The 17200-nt window shown below is 34.7% G+C and overlaps 2 protein-coding genes across 2 annotated transcripts; one reads left to right on the plus strand and one right to left on the minus strand.

Moving 5' to 3' along the window:
• The first annotated feature begins 1838 nt into the window (after positions 1 to 1838).
• LOC125835979 (type I inositol polyphosphate 5-phosphatase 12-like) lies at positions 1839 to 7795 on the plus strand. Its single transcript, XM_049515073.1, has 12 exons — positions 1839 to 2391; positions 3085 to 3439; positions 3762 to 4014; positions 4153 to 4960; positions 5086 to 5210; positions 5396 to 5480; positions 5607 to 5772; positions 5862 to 5902; positions 5987 to 6254; positions 6357 to 6480; positions 6677 to 7037; positions 7429 to 7795. Exons 1-12 carry the CDS (start codon positions 1843 to 1845, stop codon positions 7783 to 7785), a joined length of 3492 nt encoding a protein of 1163 aa, XP_049371030.1. The 5' UTR covers positions 1839 to 1842; the 3' UTR covers positions 7786 to 7795.
• A 674-nt stretch (positions 7796 to 8469) lies between these two features.
• Positions 8470 to 11933, minus strand: LOC125835985 (ankyrin repeat-containing protein At5g02620-like). Its single transcript, XM_049515079.1, has 3 exons — positions 11243 to 11933; positions 10248 to 10657; positions 8470 to 9868 (listed from the first exon to the last, which is right to left on the minus strand). The coding sequence occupies exons 1-3, from the start codon at positions 11658 to 11660 to the stop codon at positions 9008 to 9010; spliced, it is 1689 nt and encodes a 562-aa protein (XP_049371036.1). The 5' UTR covers positions 11661 to 11933; the 3' UTR covers positions 8470 to 9007.
• Positions 11934 to 17200: the final 5267 nt, after the last annotated feature.

The following is a 17200-nucleotide window of genomic DNA, read 5'->3' on the forward strand; positions in this document are numbered from 1 at the left end:
TACGACTGATTGAGGCTAGCTAGTTCATATAATTAAATAAGGTGATATATTAAGGTCAGAGTGTACCTCGATTGGAATAGGCATGAGATATTATGACTTATTGAGGGTAAAATATATAATCAAGGAGGTGATATATTAATTGATTTTAAGTGGTTAACTGATCTACGTATGGGCATTTGAAGGCATGTGCAAAAGTTTTAAAAAAAAAATTGAATTGAATGTGTCTAATAAGAATATTTTATCATGTGTGTAGATGCTCAAATTAGAACAAAACGTAATTCAAATTTCTAAATGAATTTTATTGACAAATTTAAGAGACTGTTGATGATGTACTGATCATTAAGCCAAATATTTTTTTTGTAAGGTGGAGAGAGAAGAGTGAGACAATAGTAAAAATAAAATGAAAATGAAGAGAAAAAAAAGATTGAGATTTTTTATTTTGGTTGATTTTCTTCCTTTTCTATTGAATGGCAAAATGCACCTTTACTACGACTTTCCCTATTTACCTCTAATTCGAAATATGGCAATTTTCCTTAAAAGAAAACCATAAGAAAAGAAAGGATGAAGAGAAAATAACCATATTATTTCAAAGGATTGTTAGATTATAATATCAGAAATTGTAATACAAGAATTAAAAATCACTTGATTATTTTATATAGTGCATAAAATTTTCATATATATATATATATATATTGTTAGGTGTATTATAATGAGAATATTAGTACAATCTTTATAAGAAAATTACAAACATGAAAAATGTATTTAAAGAGGGATATGATAACTCACCATCGCACTAACAATTAAGAAGCAAAATTAAATATAGTGAACAAAATTTTGTTATTGATATTAAAAGTCAAAATTATGTTGATGTCGATACACGAAAACATACTCTAAACAATAAGGTAAAAGAAAAAACAAACTACATTATATATGGAAGGAATAATATAACGTTAATTAGCAATAACAGAAAAAATTATGGTAAAACAGAAGGTGATACAACTTATATTTGTGCTAAAAAACCCCCGGAAATCATCTATCAAGAAACTTTACATTATATTATACATAATATATATAAATTGAAGGAAACATCTGTCCTCGATTACCAATTTGTGCATTATTACTTCTCAATGGTGTAGTGAAGTCATATGTACAAATGAATATAAGAGGCTAACAAGGAAAATAATCTTAAGCTTTTATATTCATCTGTACACATAACCTACACCCACTACACCATTAAGGAGTAATGAACAAAATAGTAACGAAGAGAATCGTTCCATAAATTAATCTACTTATTAGATATAACTCTTTCATCCAATTTCACTTCTATAAATAATAATGTAACGTAAAAAACATTAATAAGAATAGTAACATTTTAAAAAAATAATTGAAAAATAAAATAAAATTTTATCATTGTTATCTTCATCTGAATATTTATCTGAATTATATACAAATATTTTTAAAATAATTTTTTTTATTTATAAAACCAAAAAAATTTTTTTTTTTTTAAAAAAACCTAGCCAACACACCCAAAATAGATAATTGCTTTTTTTTTTTTCTTATAAAAAAATATTTCTCTATTTAAAAAATAGAAAAGAGGGACAGTTTTTATTAGAACATTTCTATCCGTAGAATGAGAGCAAGCTCCGCCTAATTCCCTCCTCAATTCCCTCTTCTTTTTCATGCATGTCCACTTTCTTCTCTCTTCACTCATATTTTCCCATTTTCTTTCAATACTACTTCTTCTTTCTCTTTTACGTCAACGTGTTGTTCAAATCCTGAATCCGTCTCTTCAGATTATCTCAATTTTCAAATTTATTTGAACATACAATAGAATACAATACAATGGACGTCGTCGAGAAATTTGAAGACGACGAGAAAAATGCATTAGAAGGTCTAACCGAAGCTCCACCACCACGACGAAAAGCACATTCGTATAGCCATCAACTCCGTACAAATACAGGTACCCATCATAAACGGCATCACCAAGTCCGTAACCACAGCCTCGATGTTGATTATATGCCTAATAGCATTAATAACTCCGGCCTATACGAAGATTCCTCTGATGATGAAAATGAAGGTTTCTATCCTTATTCGACTAATTCAAATGAAATTAGTTGTAGTAGTAGTAATAATAATAGTACTACCACGACGACCACTGCTTGTGCTGCTGCTGTTTCAGCTGATAGACAGGATTTTCATTTGATGACTCAGAATTTTAGTGGACTTGGTGTGATTCCTGATTGTTTGGATGATGATCAGCAACTTCCGTTGCCGGAATTTGCTGCATCTGGTGGTGGAGTTGGAATGTTTAAAGTACCAACTCGTGCTGCTGTGCATCCGTCTCGTCCATCGTGCCACGAGTTGAGACCTCATCCCCTTAGAGAAACTCAGGTAACAAATCTCTTAATTTGCTCCTTTTTTTAAAAATTACATTGGGGTCGGGGAATGGGAAATGGGGGAGGGGATTGTAAGGTGGGGAATTAGAATTCTGACTAATAAGTGAAACTTCAGGTAGTCAACCAAACTAAGCTGCTAATATCTCCTTTTTTACTTTTGTCATTTTTGTACTATTATGTTTATGTGTTTTGGGGGAAGGTAAAAAATGTCCTCATTCATAGAAAATATGTTAGTATGTCTGTTTCAAATCTGTTTGTTTGGTTTTGACTCGACTTGACACGGAAGTTAAGAATGTAACGAAAACTTTTGAATCTTGTAGTTTTAAGCTAAAGATATGTAGACTAAGAAAGGAAAGTAAGAGAAACAAAATTGAAACGGAGGGGGTAATTTTATCCTTCGTTATACTCTTGAGTTGATTCATACACTTGTCTTACCAAATTGTGTTGTAGTTTACCTAGATCCAAATGGAGCTCTAGCTTGAGTGGGAAAATGACGGGAAGTGGTGAGTGAAATGGGAGCAGCCATATTTAGAACCTCCTCCATTTAGATTTGTCCAAGGATGTCCATTGTATGTAGTAATAAACATAATTAAGTTGAAACAATATCGAAAATGGAAGAGATGGTCTTCATGAACAGTAGATGTCTTCATGTTGATTTTCTCCTCGTTTTAATGAAACATAATTTCAGGTTGGGAGATTTTTGAGGACTATTGCCTGCACAGACACACAACTATGGGCAGGACAAGAATGTGGTGTAAGAGTATGGAATTTCTCGGATCAATATGAGGCAGGATTAGGACTTAATGGAAGAGCAAAAAGAGGCGATGAGGATGCTGCACCATTTTACGAGTCAGTAAATACATCGCCTGCTATATGCTTGATAGTTGATAGTGGGAATAAGTTGGTATGGAGTGGGCATAAGGATGGAAAGATTAGATCTTGGAGGATGGACCAACCTAATTCTGATGATTCTCCTTTTAAGGAAGGCCTCTCTTGGCAGGCTCATCGCGGTTCAGTTCTTTCGATGGTCATATCTTCTTATGGTAATATCTAATTTTCCTTCACACATGTGTAATATACATATGTTCCAAGATCAATGTTTACTATAAGCTCAATTTATAGAAAATCTCTCCTCTTTATGAGCTCAAGGTTGCGATATACTTAACATTCTCAACACATATGCTCCAACAAGATATTCTTTGTTTCTTGGAAATCTATGATTTTTCCTTGTGTTATTCTGTTTTACAGATCATTGTGAAACTCACTTGCTAATAACTTATATCAGCGTTTTAAATACCGGTGAATGACTTCTTGCTTCTAGTTGTGTTCCAAATGACAACTATGACTAATTGCTTGTTGATCCAGGTGATATATGGTCTGGGTCTGAGGGTGGAGTCATAAAGGTCTGGCCATGGGAATCTGTTGAGAAGTCCCTCTCTTTATCACCAGAGGAAAAACATATGGCTGCTTTACTCGTAGAAAGGTCAGCGATTGACCTTAGGACCCTAGTCACAGTAAATGGTGTGTGTAACATCTCATCTTCTGAGGTGAAGTGTCTGTTATCTGATCATGTACGGGCGAAAGTGTGGGCAGCTGGTTCTTTATCCTTCTCATTATGGTATGTCCCTCATTGTTGCTTCCATCAGAAATTTTATGCAATGCATTTCTTTCGACGTTTAAGTCATAGGAAATAGTCAAGAGTTTCTTTACAGATTAGTTGTCACTCCTAATAACTCCGATAGTTGGGAAACTGCAGGGATGCACGGAATAGGGAACTCTTGAAAGTGTACAATGTAGAAGGTCAGATTGAGAATCGGGTTGATATATCATCAGTGCAAGACCAATCAACGGAAGACGATCTAAATGTTAAGTTTGTTTCTAAATCCAAAAAGGAAAAGTCACAGGGAAGTAGCTTTTTGCAGCGGTCACGTAATGCTATAATGGGAGCTGCAGATGCTGTTCGTCGAGTTGCAACAAAGGGGGCATTTGTAGAAGATAGTAAGAAAACAGAAGTTCTTGTGCTTGCAGCTGATGGAATGATTTGGAGTGGATGTTCAAGTGGTTTACTTGTCCAGTGGGATGGGAATGGCAACCGTTTGCAAGATTTTCATCACCACCGTTGTGCAGTTCTGTGCTTATGTGCTCATGGTTCTCGAATATGGGTTGGCTACGTAAGTGGTATGGTACAGGCACTGGACCTTGATGGGAATTTACTAGCTGGTTGGGTTGCACATAATGGGCCTGTAATAAAAATGGCAGTTGGGAATGACTATGTTTATAGCTTGGCAAACCATGGTGGTATACGTGGATGGAACCTTACGTCTCCAGGGCCTATTGACAACATTTTACGACCACAATTAGCTGAGAAAGAAAATCTATACACTAGTCAAGAAAATGTCAGGGTTTTAATTGGAACCTGGAATGTCGGTCAAGGAAGGGCCTCCCAGGAAGCACTTGCAACATGGCTCGGTTCTGCAGTTTCAGATGTCGGGATTATTGTAGTTGGGTTGCAAGAAGTAGAAATGGGAGCAGGTTTTCTTGCTATGTCTGCTGCGAAAGAAACTGTAAGCTATCGACTAACACCCTTTGATGTATACTCATGTGTATGTAGAGCTAACAGTAAGATGCTCTATTTAGATGTAAAAACTTATGTATGTAGCGGTATCCTAATAATTCATGTCAACTTTAGGTAGGACTGGAAGGAAGTTCTGTTGGACAATGGTGGCAGGATGCGATAGGGAAGGCATTGAACGAAGGATCAGCTTTTGAACGAGTAGGATCAAGACAACTAGCTGCCTTGCTTATTGCTATATGGTATGAACCTTTGTAGATTCGGATGATCTCTTCTCTATTTTGTAGGCTGAAGTCCTCCCCAGTCTTTCTCATCGTACCTCATCCTTAATTAAGATTCGTCTTTCTGACTGAATGGGGGTGAAATAGCCATCCCATTGGCTCCTGCCTATGAATACTAATAATCTTGATTCCACTCTATAACTCAGGGTGAGAAAATCTATAAGGAATCATGTGGGGGACCTAGATGTTGGAGCAGTTGCGTGTGGAATAGGGCGTGCAATTGGTAATAAGGTAAGTTTAGCTCGGCTTCTTTAGATAATAATCACTTCTCAAACCAGTCAGGAACTGTTGTTTTCTCCTTCGGAACAATAAAATGTCTGATATAACTGTATCATGGTTACACATTTCCAAATGCAGGGTGGAGTTGGTCTGAGGTTAAGAGTCTTTGATCGAATAATGTGCTTTACAAACTGTCATTTTGCCGCACATTTAGAAGCAGTCAACCGTCGCAATGCTGATTTTAACCATATATTTAGAACAATGGTTTTCACCAAATCCTCCAGCCTTCTAAATAATTCTGTTGGTATGCTCCTTTTACCTGTTTTTATCTTCTCCATGTATTGATTTTGGCTCTTTACTCATCTGACTTGTATGGATCCTCCTCTCTTGCAGCTGGTGTCTCATCTTCTGCTCAGATGCTTCGCGGTGCAAATGTCTGGGCCTGAAATTGTAGTAATTATCACATCTTGTTATCTTATGTATTTCATGTTAAACTAACTCTTTTTATTATGACATAGACTGCACAAATTAATCCAGACGAAGGAAGACCCGAGCTTGGTGAAGCTGACTTGGTCATATTCACTGGTGATTTCAACTATCGTCTTTTTGGAATATCGTATGATGAAGCAAGGGACTTTGTGTCACAAAGATGCTTCGATTGGCTTCGAGAAAAAGATCAACTGAGAGCAGAAATGATAAGTGGTAAGGTTTTCCAAGGGATGAGGGAAGCAATCATCAGATTTCCTCCAACTTACAAGTTTGAAAGGGGAAAACCAGGATTAGGAGGTGAGACATATTTGTAATCAACTCATCTTCTTACTTTTTTCTTTACAAACAACCGTTTCGTTTCAAGGACCAGTTAGATACATCTCTTTTTTCAAATTTCAGGATATGATTCGGGGGAGAAGAAACGAATTCCAGCTTGGTGTGACCGAGTACTATATAGAGACAACAGGGCAACTCCTTCAGTAGAATGCAGTTTACAATGTCCTGTAGTTGCTTCCATTATACAGTAAGGCTGCATTCGTTTTAATTAAAATTAAGACGTTTGAATCTAAATATACATCTGAATGATTAAGATGTTGTCTATAGATTTGAACACTGAATGATTAAGACCGTTTGTTTTTTAACAACTGAATATGCATCGTCACATCGGCCCTTCTTGCTTGCATCATCTTGAAACTTTGTATTTTTCTCATGTGTTGTAGGTATGAGGCTTGCATGGAAGTGACAGAAAGTGATCATAAACCAGTAAGGTGCAAGTTTCATGTTGAAATTGCTCATGTTGATAGATCAGTTAGGAGACAAATGTTTGGTGATATTTTCCAGAACAATGAAAAAATCAAGTCTTTACTACAAGAATTTCGTTATATTCCGGAAACTCTAGTTAGCACTAGCCAGATAGTTCTTCAGAATCAAGACACATACAACTTAAGAATCAGCAGCAGAAGCAGAGAAGACAAACTTTTTTTCAAGATAACTTGTGGAGGTCAATCCACCATCAAAGAGGATGAGCAAGCATCAGAGTATCATCCGAGAGCGTCTTTTGGTTTTCCCCGGTGGCTTGAGGTAAGTTCTTCATTTCCTAGATGCTCGTACGTTGTAACTCTCTCTTCTTGTACATGTTACCATGTTTCAAGGCAATGGAAGACAATGTCTATTCATATGCTTAACCAAGTTCTAACACCTCTTCTTGAGTCCAATGAGTTTATTTTATCATTATTATTACTCCCTCGGTTTCAATTTGTTTGTCTTACTTTCCTTTTTAGTTCGTTTCAAAATCTCTTTAGTTCAAGCATTAGAATGCATTTTGATACATGACTCAAAAAGTCCTCCTTACTTTCTTAAACTCCGTGCCAAGTGAAAACCAAACAAACAAATTAAAGCGGAGGGAGTATTATTATTGTAGTTTTGGTACTTCGTTCTGCAAACACTGCTATCTTATGATTTTGTTATTCAGGTAACACCTGCTTCTGGCATCATCAAACCAGATCAAACTGCTGAAATCTTGGTACGTCACGAAGAGTTCAATAAGTTAGAAGAAACTGTTGATGGAATACCACAAAGCTGGTGGTGTGAGGATACCAGAGATAAGGAGGTGATTTTGCTGATCAATGTGACAGCCAGTCGCTCGACAGAGGCAAGAACACATAAGGTGAATGTTCGACACAGCTTCTCAGCTAATGCAGTTCGGACAACTTCAAAAAGCAGTTCAAGAAGAAGCCAAGGTGGTAGCTCTCACCATAGATCTGCACTTCGACATGTGGGAAGTGGCTCTGAATCAATGACAGACCATCAAAGCCTTCGGGGTCCTTGATAGCTAGCATGAAAAACAAAAAGTTTGATTTCCAAGACAATGCTCAGATGTTTAACTCTTGAGATTTCTTTGCTAGCATTACTACTTGATAGGATCTTGATGTAAATACTCATAGACAAATTTAGTATGGAGCTGAGCCTCCACCTCAAAAATCTCGATAGAGGGGTATAAAGTCACCCACCCATTTTTTGTAGAATCATATCTTAAATTTCTGTATTGATATGCTACTTTTTAACTGAAAACTCTAAGATCAATTTTGCATTTTGATCATATCAGAAAAGACAATTTTGTTCCAGATATGCATACTGCTATGGCAGTTCATTTTTGGTTAAGTTGTTTCACAGTCCTATACTGATGTTTGATAAATTCAGAGAGAACCTGTGAAAATCTCTCCATGCCAGGACATATACATGTCACATTAGTAAACTACAATAACTGATACACGAAAATCCAGCTCCACGAGCCATCTCAGTATATTAGTAATTGAAGGCAGAACAGTGTGAAAGTTGTTAGAAACTAACTCAGTTTGTTAGTTGACAAACTTCTCTTCTTCTTTTACTGATCAGAAGCATACGAAATCAAAGGTCAGCAGAGTGAGAACTGAGAAGTTAGTATTTGATCATGCAAAGATACTACCGTCTAGTTGGAGCAAGAAATGTTCTACCTCATCATCTGGAAGAGCAGTGGCAAAAAAGCTGTATTTTATAAAGAGAAGAACTACAATGAATTATATCACAAAAAAAATAAATAACATTTTTGTCTGTACATTTTCATTTAGAAGTTTGTTTTGTATATCAGCCATCTACACCTTGCTACCAAGCTGCTCTCTTGTTTTGCTACTTTTTGTAGCCATATAGTAGGAAACTTCCAGATAACTTGCTCTTGAACTGCTAAATGTTGTGGAAACAAAACTGAATGATTTGTTAGAGCCTCAATCTCGAACTTCTAAGCAAGACTTGCCTCAGGTTGCAAATTCTAGTGTTGCAAGAACACCATATCAGAGAATTGCCATATGACTGCGGTATTATTGCATATACTAGTGGAAGCATTCTCTTTAGTTCCTAACTAGCATAAATCCTTCGTATGCTAGACCATTTGGAACCTCGTGCTATGAAGAGACGTTCACCAAACTTTACGGTTTAGAACTGCATATATTAACTTGTCCTTTTCATCCATGGAGCTTGAGATTTGACACCATAGGCAAAAAGTTTTCTGTTTGTTCCTAGACTGCATACATCCTCTTGTAGCTTTCACCATAGAGCTCTGTATCTGATGCCACAGACATAGCGTATGAATGTGAATGAGTCCCTGCCCTTCTTATACTCCTCATCTTTGACTCTTCTAGCCTATGTCGAACCACACAGTAACACATGGAACCAATTGTAGTGATCATTATGGTGCTACCAATCACAGTTGCAAAGATAGCAAGCCATCTTTCTTTCGATCCAACAACCACATAAGCAAGTGAAATAAAGGACACTGAGATGAAGAGACAAGCTGCCCACATGAGCCTGTTTATCCAAAATATGAGTAGCTTCTTTGCTCTCGGTTCAATCACAACCAGAGAGGTCTGGACAACAACAACAGCAATGGAAATAAACAAGGCCATACTGTCAAACAAGAAGAAGATTATGAAAGCTGCTTTTTCAGCTACATTTGCTTCACCAAGCGAAAAGCCATCTTTTTTCTGTTCAACATACTGACCAGGCACAGTAAAGATGGCAGCAAAAGCTACAGTAGCAATAAGGACAGCAACAACTGTGGCATTGTTTATGGCATTGTTGAGACCACTAATGTGGAGCTTCTTCACTTTCTTAGCAATTTTCCGTACTTTGAAGCCTGTCTGACGACTCTGTTGGAGTTGGGACTGAACATCATGTCTTATATCACTGACAGTCTGCTTGAGTTGCTTAGTATTATTTGGGGGCTTCCCATGATCTTTGGAATGGGCAGCTCCCGCCACCTTCAGAATGGAAACAACCTCTGGCATTCCAAACTTTTCTGCAATATCAAGAGCTGTTTCTCCGGACTTATTAATGGCATTCAGATCGATGCATTCAATTGATATCAGACATTGTACCATCTGCAATTGCAACATAGCAGCATTTCAACATGAATGCTAAAAACAGAGAGAGCAAGAGAAGGACACTTTTCTTAAAAGAAAAAATAAATAGAAATTGGGGGTTGGGGAAGAGATTACAAGGTGGGAAACCGAACCCTCGCCAACAAGGTGAAAATTCAGGTAGTCAACCAACTGAGCTACTAAGATTTCCAAGAAAGAAGGACAATGGATTGCCTAAATGGAGCATTTAATCAACCAAAGAACCTAATATTTTTGTTTGTTTCTAGCTGGGTTATTCTTCATTAACCAGGTTTTGAAACAAATCTGTGCCATAACCAGTAAACACATAAATTCTGAAATGATTTTTTAACAGGAAACATACATACAAACAAACACAAACCTGTGGCCGTCCCTTTTTTGTTGCAATATGAAGAGCTCTATTTCCTTTGTTATCTTCCAAGGCCAATACAGAAGGATTCGGTTTTATTAACTCGAGCACAATGCCAACATTTTGTCCTTTTACAGCCATGTGCAAGGCACTTTGGCCTTTACTATCTGTTCGAAAGCCAATCTCAGGATCTTTGCTCAGAAGGGACTTAACTATTTCCAAGTGTCCCATTCTCGCTGCTGTATGGAGCACAGTTTTCCCATTGTTCCGAGCTATCTTAGCAAGGTTCGAATCAATCTCCAGAAGCAGATTTACGACATCAACGTGTCCCTGGGCAGCTGCTGTATGTAAGGCTGTAGAATTGGATGAATCTGTAGCCATAACCAGGTTTGGAAACGAATGTAACAGTTCCTTCAGTACTTCTGCAATGTCATACCATGAAAAAAGTTACTAAGGGGTTTAAGTAAGAAAAGAACGTTCTGAATTCCAGTTTGACATGTGTCATTAGAACAAGCTTCAAGCAATTACCCACTGAATTTTTCTTTTTCCTAACAAACACCTAAGCTATATTTTTCTGGCGTTACGACCATTGAAGCAATAATATCAGCTTGATGCAGAGATGTATTTTGCCATCATGTTATTCAAATTGTATAGTTATATTGGTCAGACCAATTTGATCTTTAACAATACAGTTTCACAACTTCTCTGAATATTTTACCATGTAATTGAGAATAATAGAGCATAACACGGATTTGATCACCATAAAAAGAAATAACAGAAGTGAAGAAATCATGACAAAACACTACAGAAAGAATGACTAAGCCTTCTGAAAAAAAGGAACAGTAACTACACCAAAATAAGAGATAATCGAAGTATAAGAAACAGTAGATAGTAACAGAAATTTAATAACAAGAAACTACATGAGTAATACTACGACTACCGGTATGGATGAAAGATTAATTGCATCAACACCAAATCAGAACTTCATATGATTAATTGAAACTTACCAAGATGACCTTGCTTTGCTGCAACATGGAATGCATCATATCCATTATTTGCTACAAGAGAAGCAACTTGAAGGTCCAAATGTTTCAAAATCTCTACAACAACCAAAGTATGTCCATTTTCTGCAGCAATATATAATGCAGTCTCACCTTGCTGGTTTTGCAAGGACAACAACTCCTTAACCCCTTTGCTAATATCAAACTTTTGAATAATTTCTTTCACCTTTCCTAAATTCCCTGCTCTAGCTGCAAGATGAAGAGGGGCATCCCCTCTTTTCCCTGGTGATTCCTTATCCCTTTTCTTCTCAATACTAAAACTAACTTGCCTCTCCATTACTATCCTAAAACTTTTCTGCTTCTCCATAACCCCATTTTGCTGTTTTTCCATTTTTTCACTTTGAAAACTAACTTCTTTTTCCATAACACTTGTTTCCACTTTCAAATTGTTACAAAAAATCTTGAAGTTTTTCTCTAAGTTTAAGCAAAAAGATCACATCTTTGGCTCATTTCTAAGTTCAAAACACTTGAAAACATGGAAAATCTACAGACCCACAAAATTTTAAAGCAAAAGGAAGCTTCAAGCAAAATCAAGAACTCAAATTCAGACTAAAAAATTCAAGCTTTCACAAAGTATATTGCTCAAAACCTGATGGTGGATGAAACCCATAAGCTGAAATCAAGAGATATTGTGGAATTTCTGGTCATCAAGGCAGTGGGTAGCTGCTACTTTATTGGGTTCTTGAAAAAAGCCAAAAAATCAAGAAAATGTTGAGACGAAACTTCCTTCCCAGGTGACATATAAAATCACATGTCAAAATTTCTTCTACCTCAAAAATTTTATTTTATTTTTTAAAATATTTTTAGAGGGAAGTATTGGAAACACCATCAAACCTAAATTGTTGACGCCTTAAAAACATACTTCTATTTGATTAACTAAACTTAGATATATCATGATTCTTCAATCTGCCACATGACATAACAAGTAATCTCAAATTCTTGTAAAATAATGAAACTCTTAATTAAAAGTCTACAGAAGTGTCGAAAAGACCTCTAAATTTGGCAAGAATTTAGGAGTATATTTCACTTATATTGCAAAATCTAGGTATATATAAGTTGAGGCAATCAAGTAAAAAAATATTTTTAAGACTCACATAGTTCAAGAATAAAACTAATAATTCACACTAAATTTAGGAATATAATCAATACTTCTCTTCAATTTTTATATCAAATTAAAGTAAACATAAAAATTACAATGAAAAAAATATTTAATATTTATGTCACGTGAATTAACATTTTTATTATTATGTAAAACCCCCCACATATTCCCACTAATTTAGTAAGTACAAAATCATTTTGCCTCTCTCAAGAATTGACTCATACCAAAAAAAGAAGAAGACATAATTTGACTAATATAACTCTTTTATGATTTGATTAGTCAAACTTTCATAAAATCCAGTCAAGAAAATCTGCAAGAAGACCGGCGGCTTTTCACTTTTGAACAATTTAAAAATAAAATTAATACCTTTAAAAACTAAAAAAGCATCGAGAATTTTAGTAGACACAATTGATTGGCTATATAATTTTTTATTTTATCTATGGGATTTAATTCTTCACTTTATAATATTTTAAAAAATAATAATCATATATTACTAATTTTTAAAAATAAATAAAAAATAAAAACTTTTGTACTAAATATTTTATCATTAATTAATATCCTTTTAAATTATAATATTTTCTACCTGAATATTATTTTGTTTTTTTCAAACTATCAGACTAATATATAAAAGAGAATAAAGATAATGAACTTAACTAGCTATAACAGAGAAATTTCATGTGCCAAGTGTAGCTAAATTCCCAAACAAATAGACATTTGATTGGTCTTTAACATATGTATCACATGTCATTCAAGTGTTGTACCTATATAAGTGTAGTTAAATTCCCAAGCAAATAGACATTTGATCGGTCTTCATCGAAAATCGAATCAAACAGCAGATCGAGTTAAATCAGAAAAAAATATGATTAATGGTTTGGTTTGATTTGATTTGGTATTGAAAAAAAATTGATTATATTTGGATTGGTTTAGTTTTAACTAAAAAGTCAACTCGAGATCAAATCAACCCGACATTATATATATAATTTTTAAAAATTATTTTATACGAGAAAAGGTATAGATTCCCTCCTGAACTTGTTCCAAAAAGTCAATTACACGCTTAAGCTATTATTACGCCCTATTATACACCTTTACTACTTAAAAGTGAATTTATCTACCCCCTAAAACTGATGTGGCAAAATAATTTAAAAAAAAATAAAAATAGGAGCATCAGATTTATAGAAGTAGAAAAAATAAATCAAAATTCAATTAAACCCCATCCACCCTCCACATCTCTTCTTCTTCACAACTCATCCCCTTCTTCTTCTTCACCCCACCCTCTTGAAGAAGCACATTTTTCTCCTCTTTCTTTTAAGCCAAAATCTCTCCTTCTTCCTTCTTTGACTTTTCTCAGCTTGCTTAGCAAATTACTTATCATCAATTTAAGTTTTGTGGGTTTGGATTTGTGTTGGTTAACAAAGGGTTTTTTAATGTCATCGGCGGAATAGAATTTTGGGGGATTCTTAGCCGCCACAGTTATGGTGGGCTTCTTTGAGTGAACGGAAGAAGAATTTTGGGGGTTTCTTAGCCGCCACAGTTATGGTGGGCTTCTTTGAGTGAACGGAAGAATGTCCTACTCCATGAATCAACTCCAGATTTTGATTAGTGTTCTTGGCGGCCATTGTTGAAATTTTTTTCTTTGTAATTTTACTATGAAGAAAATATAATTATTAGAGAGTTTTTGTTAATTAATTAGAGATTAATTAGTGTAGAATAAAGTTAACAAAAGAAAAGTTAATTAAAAATAAAAAGGAACATAATTTTTTTAAATTTCTGACATGGCGCTAACATGTCAGTGATGTGGTAGCGAGTGTAATACACCACATATTGTGAGAGTGGTGTTACACATCCCGGGGGTAACTAAATTCACTTTTAAATAGTAAAGGTGTGTAATAGGTCGTCATAATAGTTTAAGCGTGTAACTGACTTTTCGAGATAAGATCAGGGGGGAATCTATGCATTTTTCGTATTTTATACATAAAAGTATTTACTTTGATATAATTTCTAAATATTACTTTTACTCCCTCCGTTTAAAAAAGAATGACCTCATTTCCTTTTTAGTTTGTTTAAAAAAGAATGACCTTTTTCTTTTTTTGGTAACATTTTACTTTCAGCTTTCCACGTGACATGTTTAAGGCCACAAGATTAAAGGACAATTTTGTACATTTGACATAATTTTAATTTAGGACCACAAAATTCAAAAGTCTTCTTTATTTTCTTAAACTTCGTGCCAAGTCAAACTAGGTTATTCTTTATGAAACGGAGGGAGTATATTTTTTCATTATTTTCATCTTTTAACATATTTTTTTCAAGGTTTTTGAAACTTAAAAACTTGCTGCTCACAAGTGTATTTGGTCACGCAAGTAATATAGTGGCTCTAAAAGAACGGATTATCGAACCCAAAGAAATTGTCAATAAACTATTTTACTAAATTATACTAGTCTAATTATTAAAATTCAGGTATGCCAAAAGTATTTCATTTATATTTAAATACTAAGAATGCAAGAATGAAACAATAAAATTTACTTATAATGGTTGGAAAATTTCAGGGCTACAACATACTTAAGGTTTCCTATATCACATCTCATATAATGAATTAACTACGGTTATCAAATTACTGATTTACAGGGTTGATTTTATGATCACGATCTCTCGTCCTCTAATCGCCTACTCCAATTGACTGTCTAATTACATCGTTGAGCCAGGATAGACAGACTAAATTGGTGAGCATTTATATTTCATCTTGTTTGGTAACCAAGCCCGATGTTCGTTCCACTACAAAAAAGTGTGAATTACATGGGGATTTTCATGGGCATTAGTATGAAATCCGCAGGAAACTTATTTTCCTTCAAATTTTCATACTAATCCCTAGGATAATCCCCATGTAATTCACAGTTTTCTTGTAGTGTTCGGGTGTCAATCCTAAACACGAATATGAACAAGTGATCATATGCAAGAGAGATCGAGCTCTTTGTATCCTTTGGTCTATGGTCTATCTACCTCTTCGTCTCCCAAGTTTAAGAGTACGTAGACAATATATTTGTTTCTATGGTGATCAAGCATGAAATACTAAAAAAAGAATACAAAAGTAATGTAAGTGATAACCAACATTAATTCAAAACAATCGATGTTCCAAAATTACCCGTAGCCGCAACACCAGAACAAGAGTGTTTAGCTACTAATATCTAAGAAAAGAAGAAGAGGAGGAACCCTAATGGTGAATTCTATTTGTTGCCTCTTGCGCTACTAAAAAATAGTGTTTAGCGACGGATATTAGCGATGGACAATATTCTGTCACTATATAACGACGGATTTGCGACGGAATAACCATTTTGTTGAAAAATTAACAAATAATTTTTTGATTTATAATATAGCGATGGATTTGCAACGGAATATTTAATTCGTCGCTAAATATTAGCATGAAATTTTGGCGTCTAATTTTCCCTACAGATTTAGTAACAAAGTAGGGGTGACAAATTTAACTAATATTGGGCGACGAAATTAGTGACGAAAAAAGGTTGCTAAACTTTTAAATATATTTTTATAAAATTTATATTATATAGTGACGAAAATATCTGTCAATATAATTTTTTCTAAATATATATATTTATTTGAGAGCGACGAATGTTAGAATCTGTCACTAGTTCTGTTGCTAAACTTTTTAAAGTGATATATTCTAGGGCACAAAATTTTCAACATTTCAAGTCCCTCTCTAGAAACTCACGCTCTCAAGCTCTGAAACTCCAATGAAGACTCTCAAGCTCTGAAGCTTCCATATCTTCCTAGTCTCCATCTCGAAGCTCTGAGGCAAATGTTTTGAAGTCTCCACCATCTCGAAAGGTAAGCGCTCAAACTCACATCTCTATTTCGATTTCATTTAACTCAAACCCAAACTAAATAGGAGTATCTTTCAACTCTTCTCTTTGCAAAATAGGAACCCCAACTAGGAATTTCGATCAGATTCCGGCATTTGGATATCAGATTAACTCGGCATACCATTGTTTTCCAATTTCAACTCGACACACCATTGTTTTTCAGTTGCAAAATATGAACCCTAACTCTGAACTCTTTGGTCAGAATCGTTTCACATGACACACCATTGAAAATAGAGATTTTAGTGGTTTTGGTGTTATGAAAATATGATATTTTAACTTTGAACTCTTTCCATTTCATTCAGCTTGAAGTAAGATTGGTACTTTCTCAAAAATAGGGGTTCTAGAAATTTGAATGCTCCGAAAGTAGAGGATTGTTTAGTAGTAAAGTTTTCTGAAAATAGGTGTTAGGGTTCAAGCAAACATTTGGAGTTAGGTTCAGGCATTTTACATTGATTGCACATTGATTTGTTTTAGTTTTATATTGCAAGTAACTTTTATTGTTGTGACTACTGACTACCGACACATTCTCTATGTAAAAGGTATCTCTCTTTTTCTCACCTCCACAATAGCTTTTTTTTCCATTAAAATGTGTTGATATAAATTTTTTCTTTATACTTTTGTTTGGGTTCATTTTTTGATAATAAATAATGTTAGCGTAATATTGAATCTAGTGCTAAAAAGTTGTTTTTGATTGATTTTGGTATTTCGATTTAGGATCTTTTGAACTTGTGTGTTATATAACTTCTTTTTAGTTTTCCGATTAATATTCTAAAGTGGTTCTCTATGTTTTTCTCACTTGAAATGTACTCGAGCCGCAAGTTTATTAAAACACTCTCTCTATCTAAACCAAAAATATTAGATTAGACATTTATTAATCATCAAAATTTTATGTTCAAGGAGAGAATGAACAATTTATACACTATAAAGTCTAGGCTA

The sequence above is a fragment of the Solanum verrucosum genome, unplaced genomic scaffold (genome assembly GCF_900185275.1).
Source record: "Solanum verrucosum unplaced genomic scaffold, falcon-dt-bn FXZP01000208.1, whole genome shotgun sequence".
NCBI lineage: Eukaryota > Viridiplantae > Streptophyta > Magnoliopsida > Solanales > Solanaceae > Solanum > Solanum verrucosum.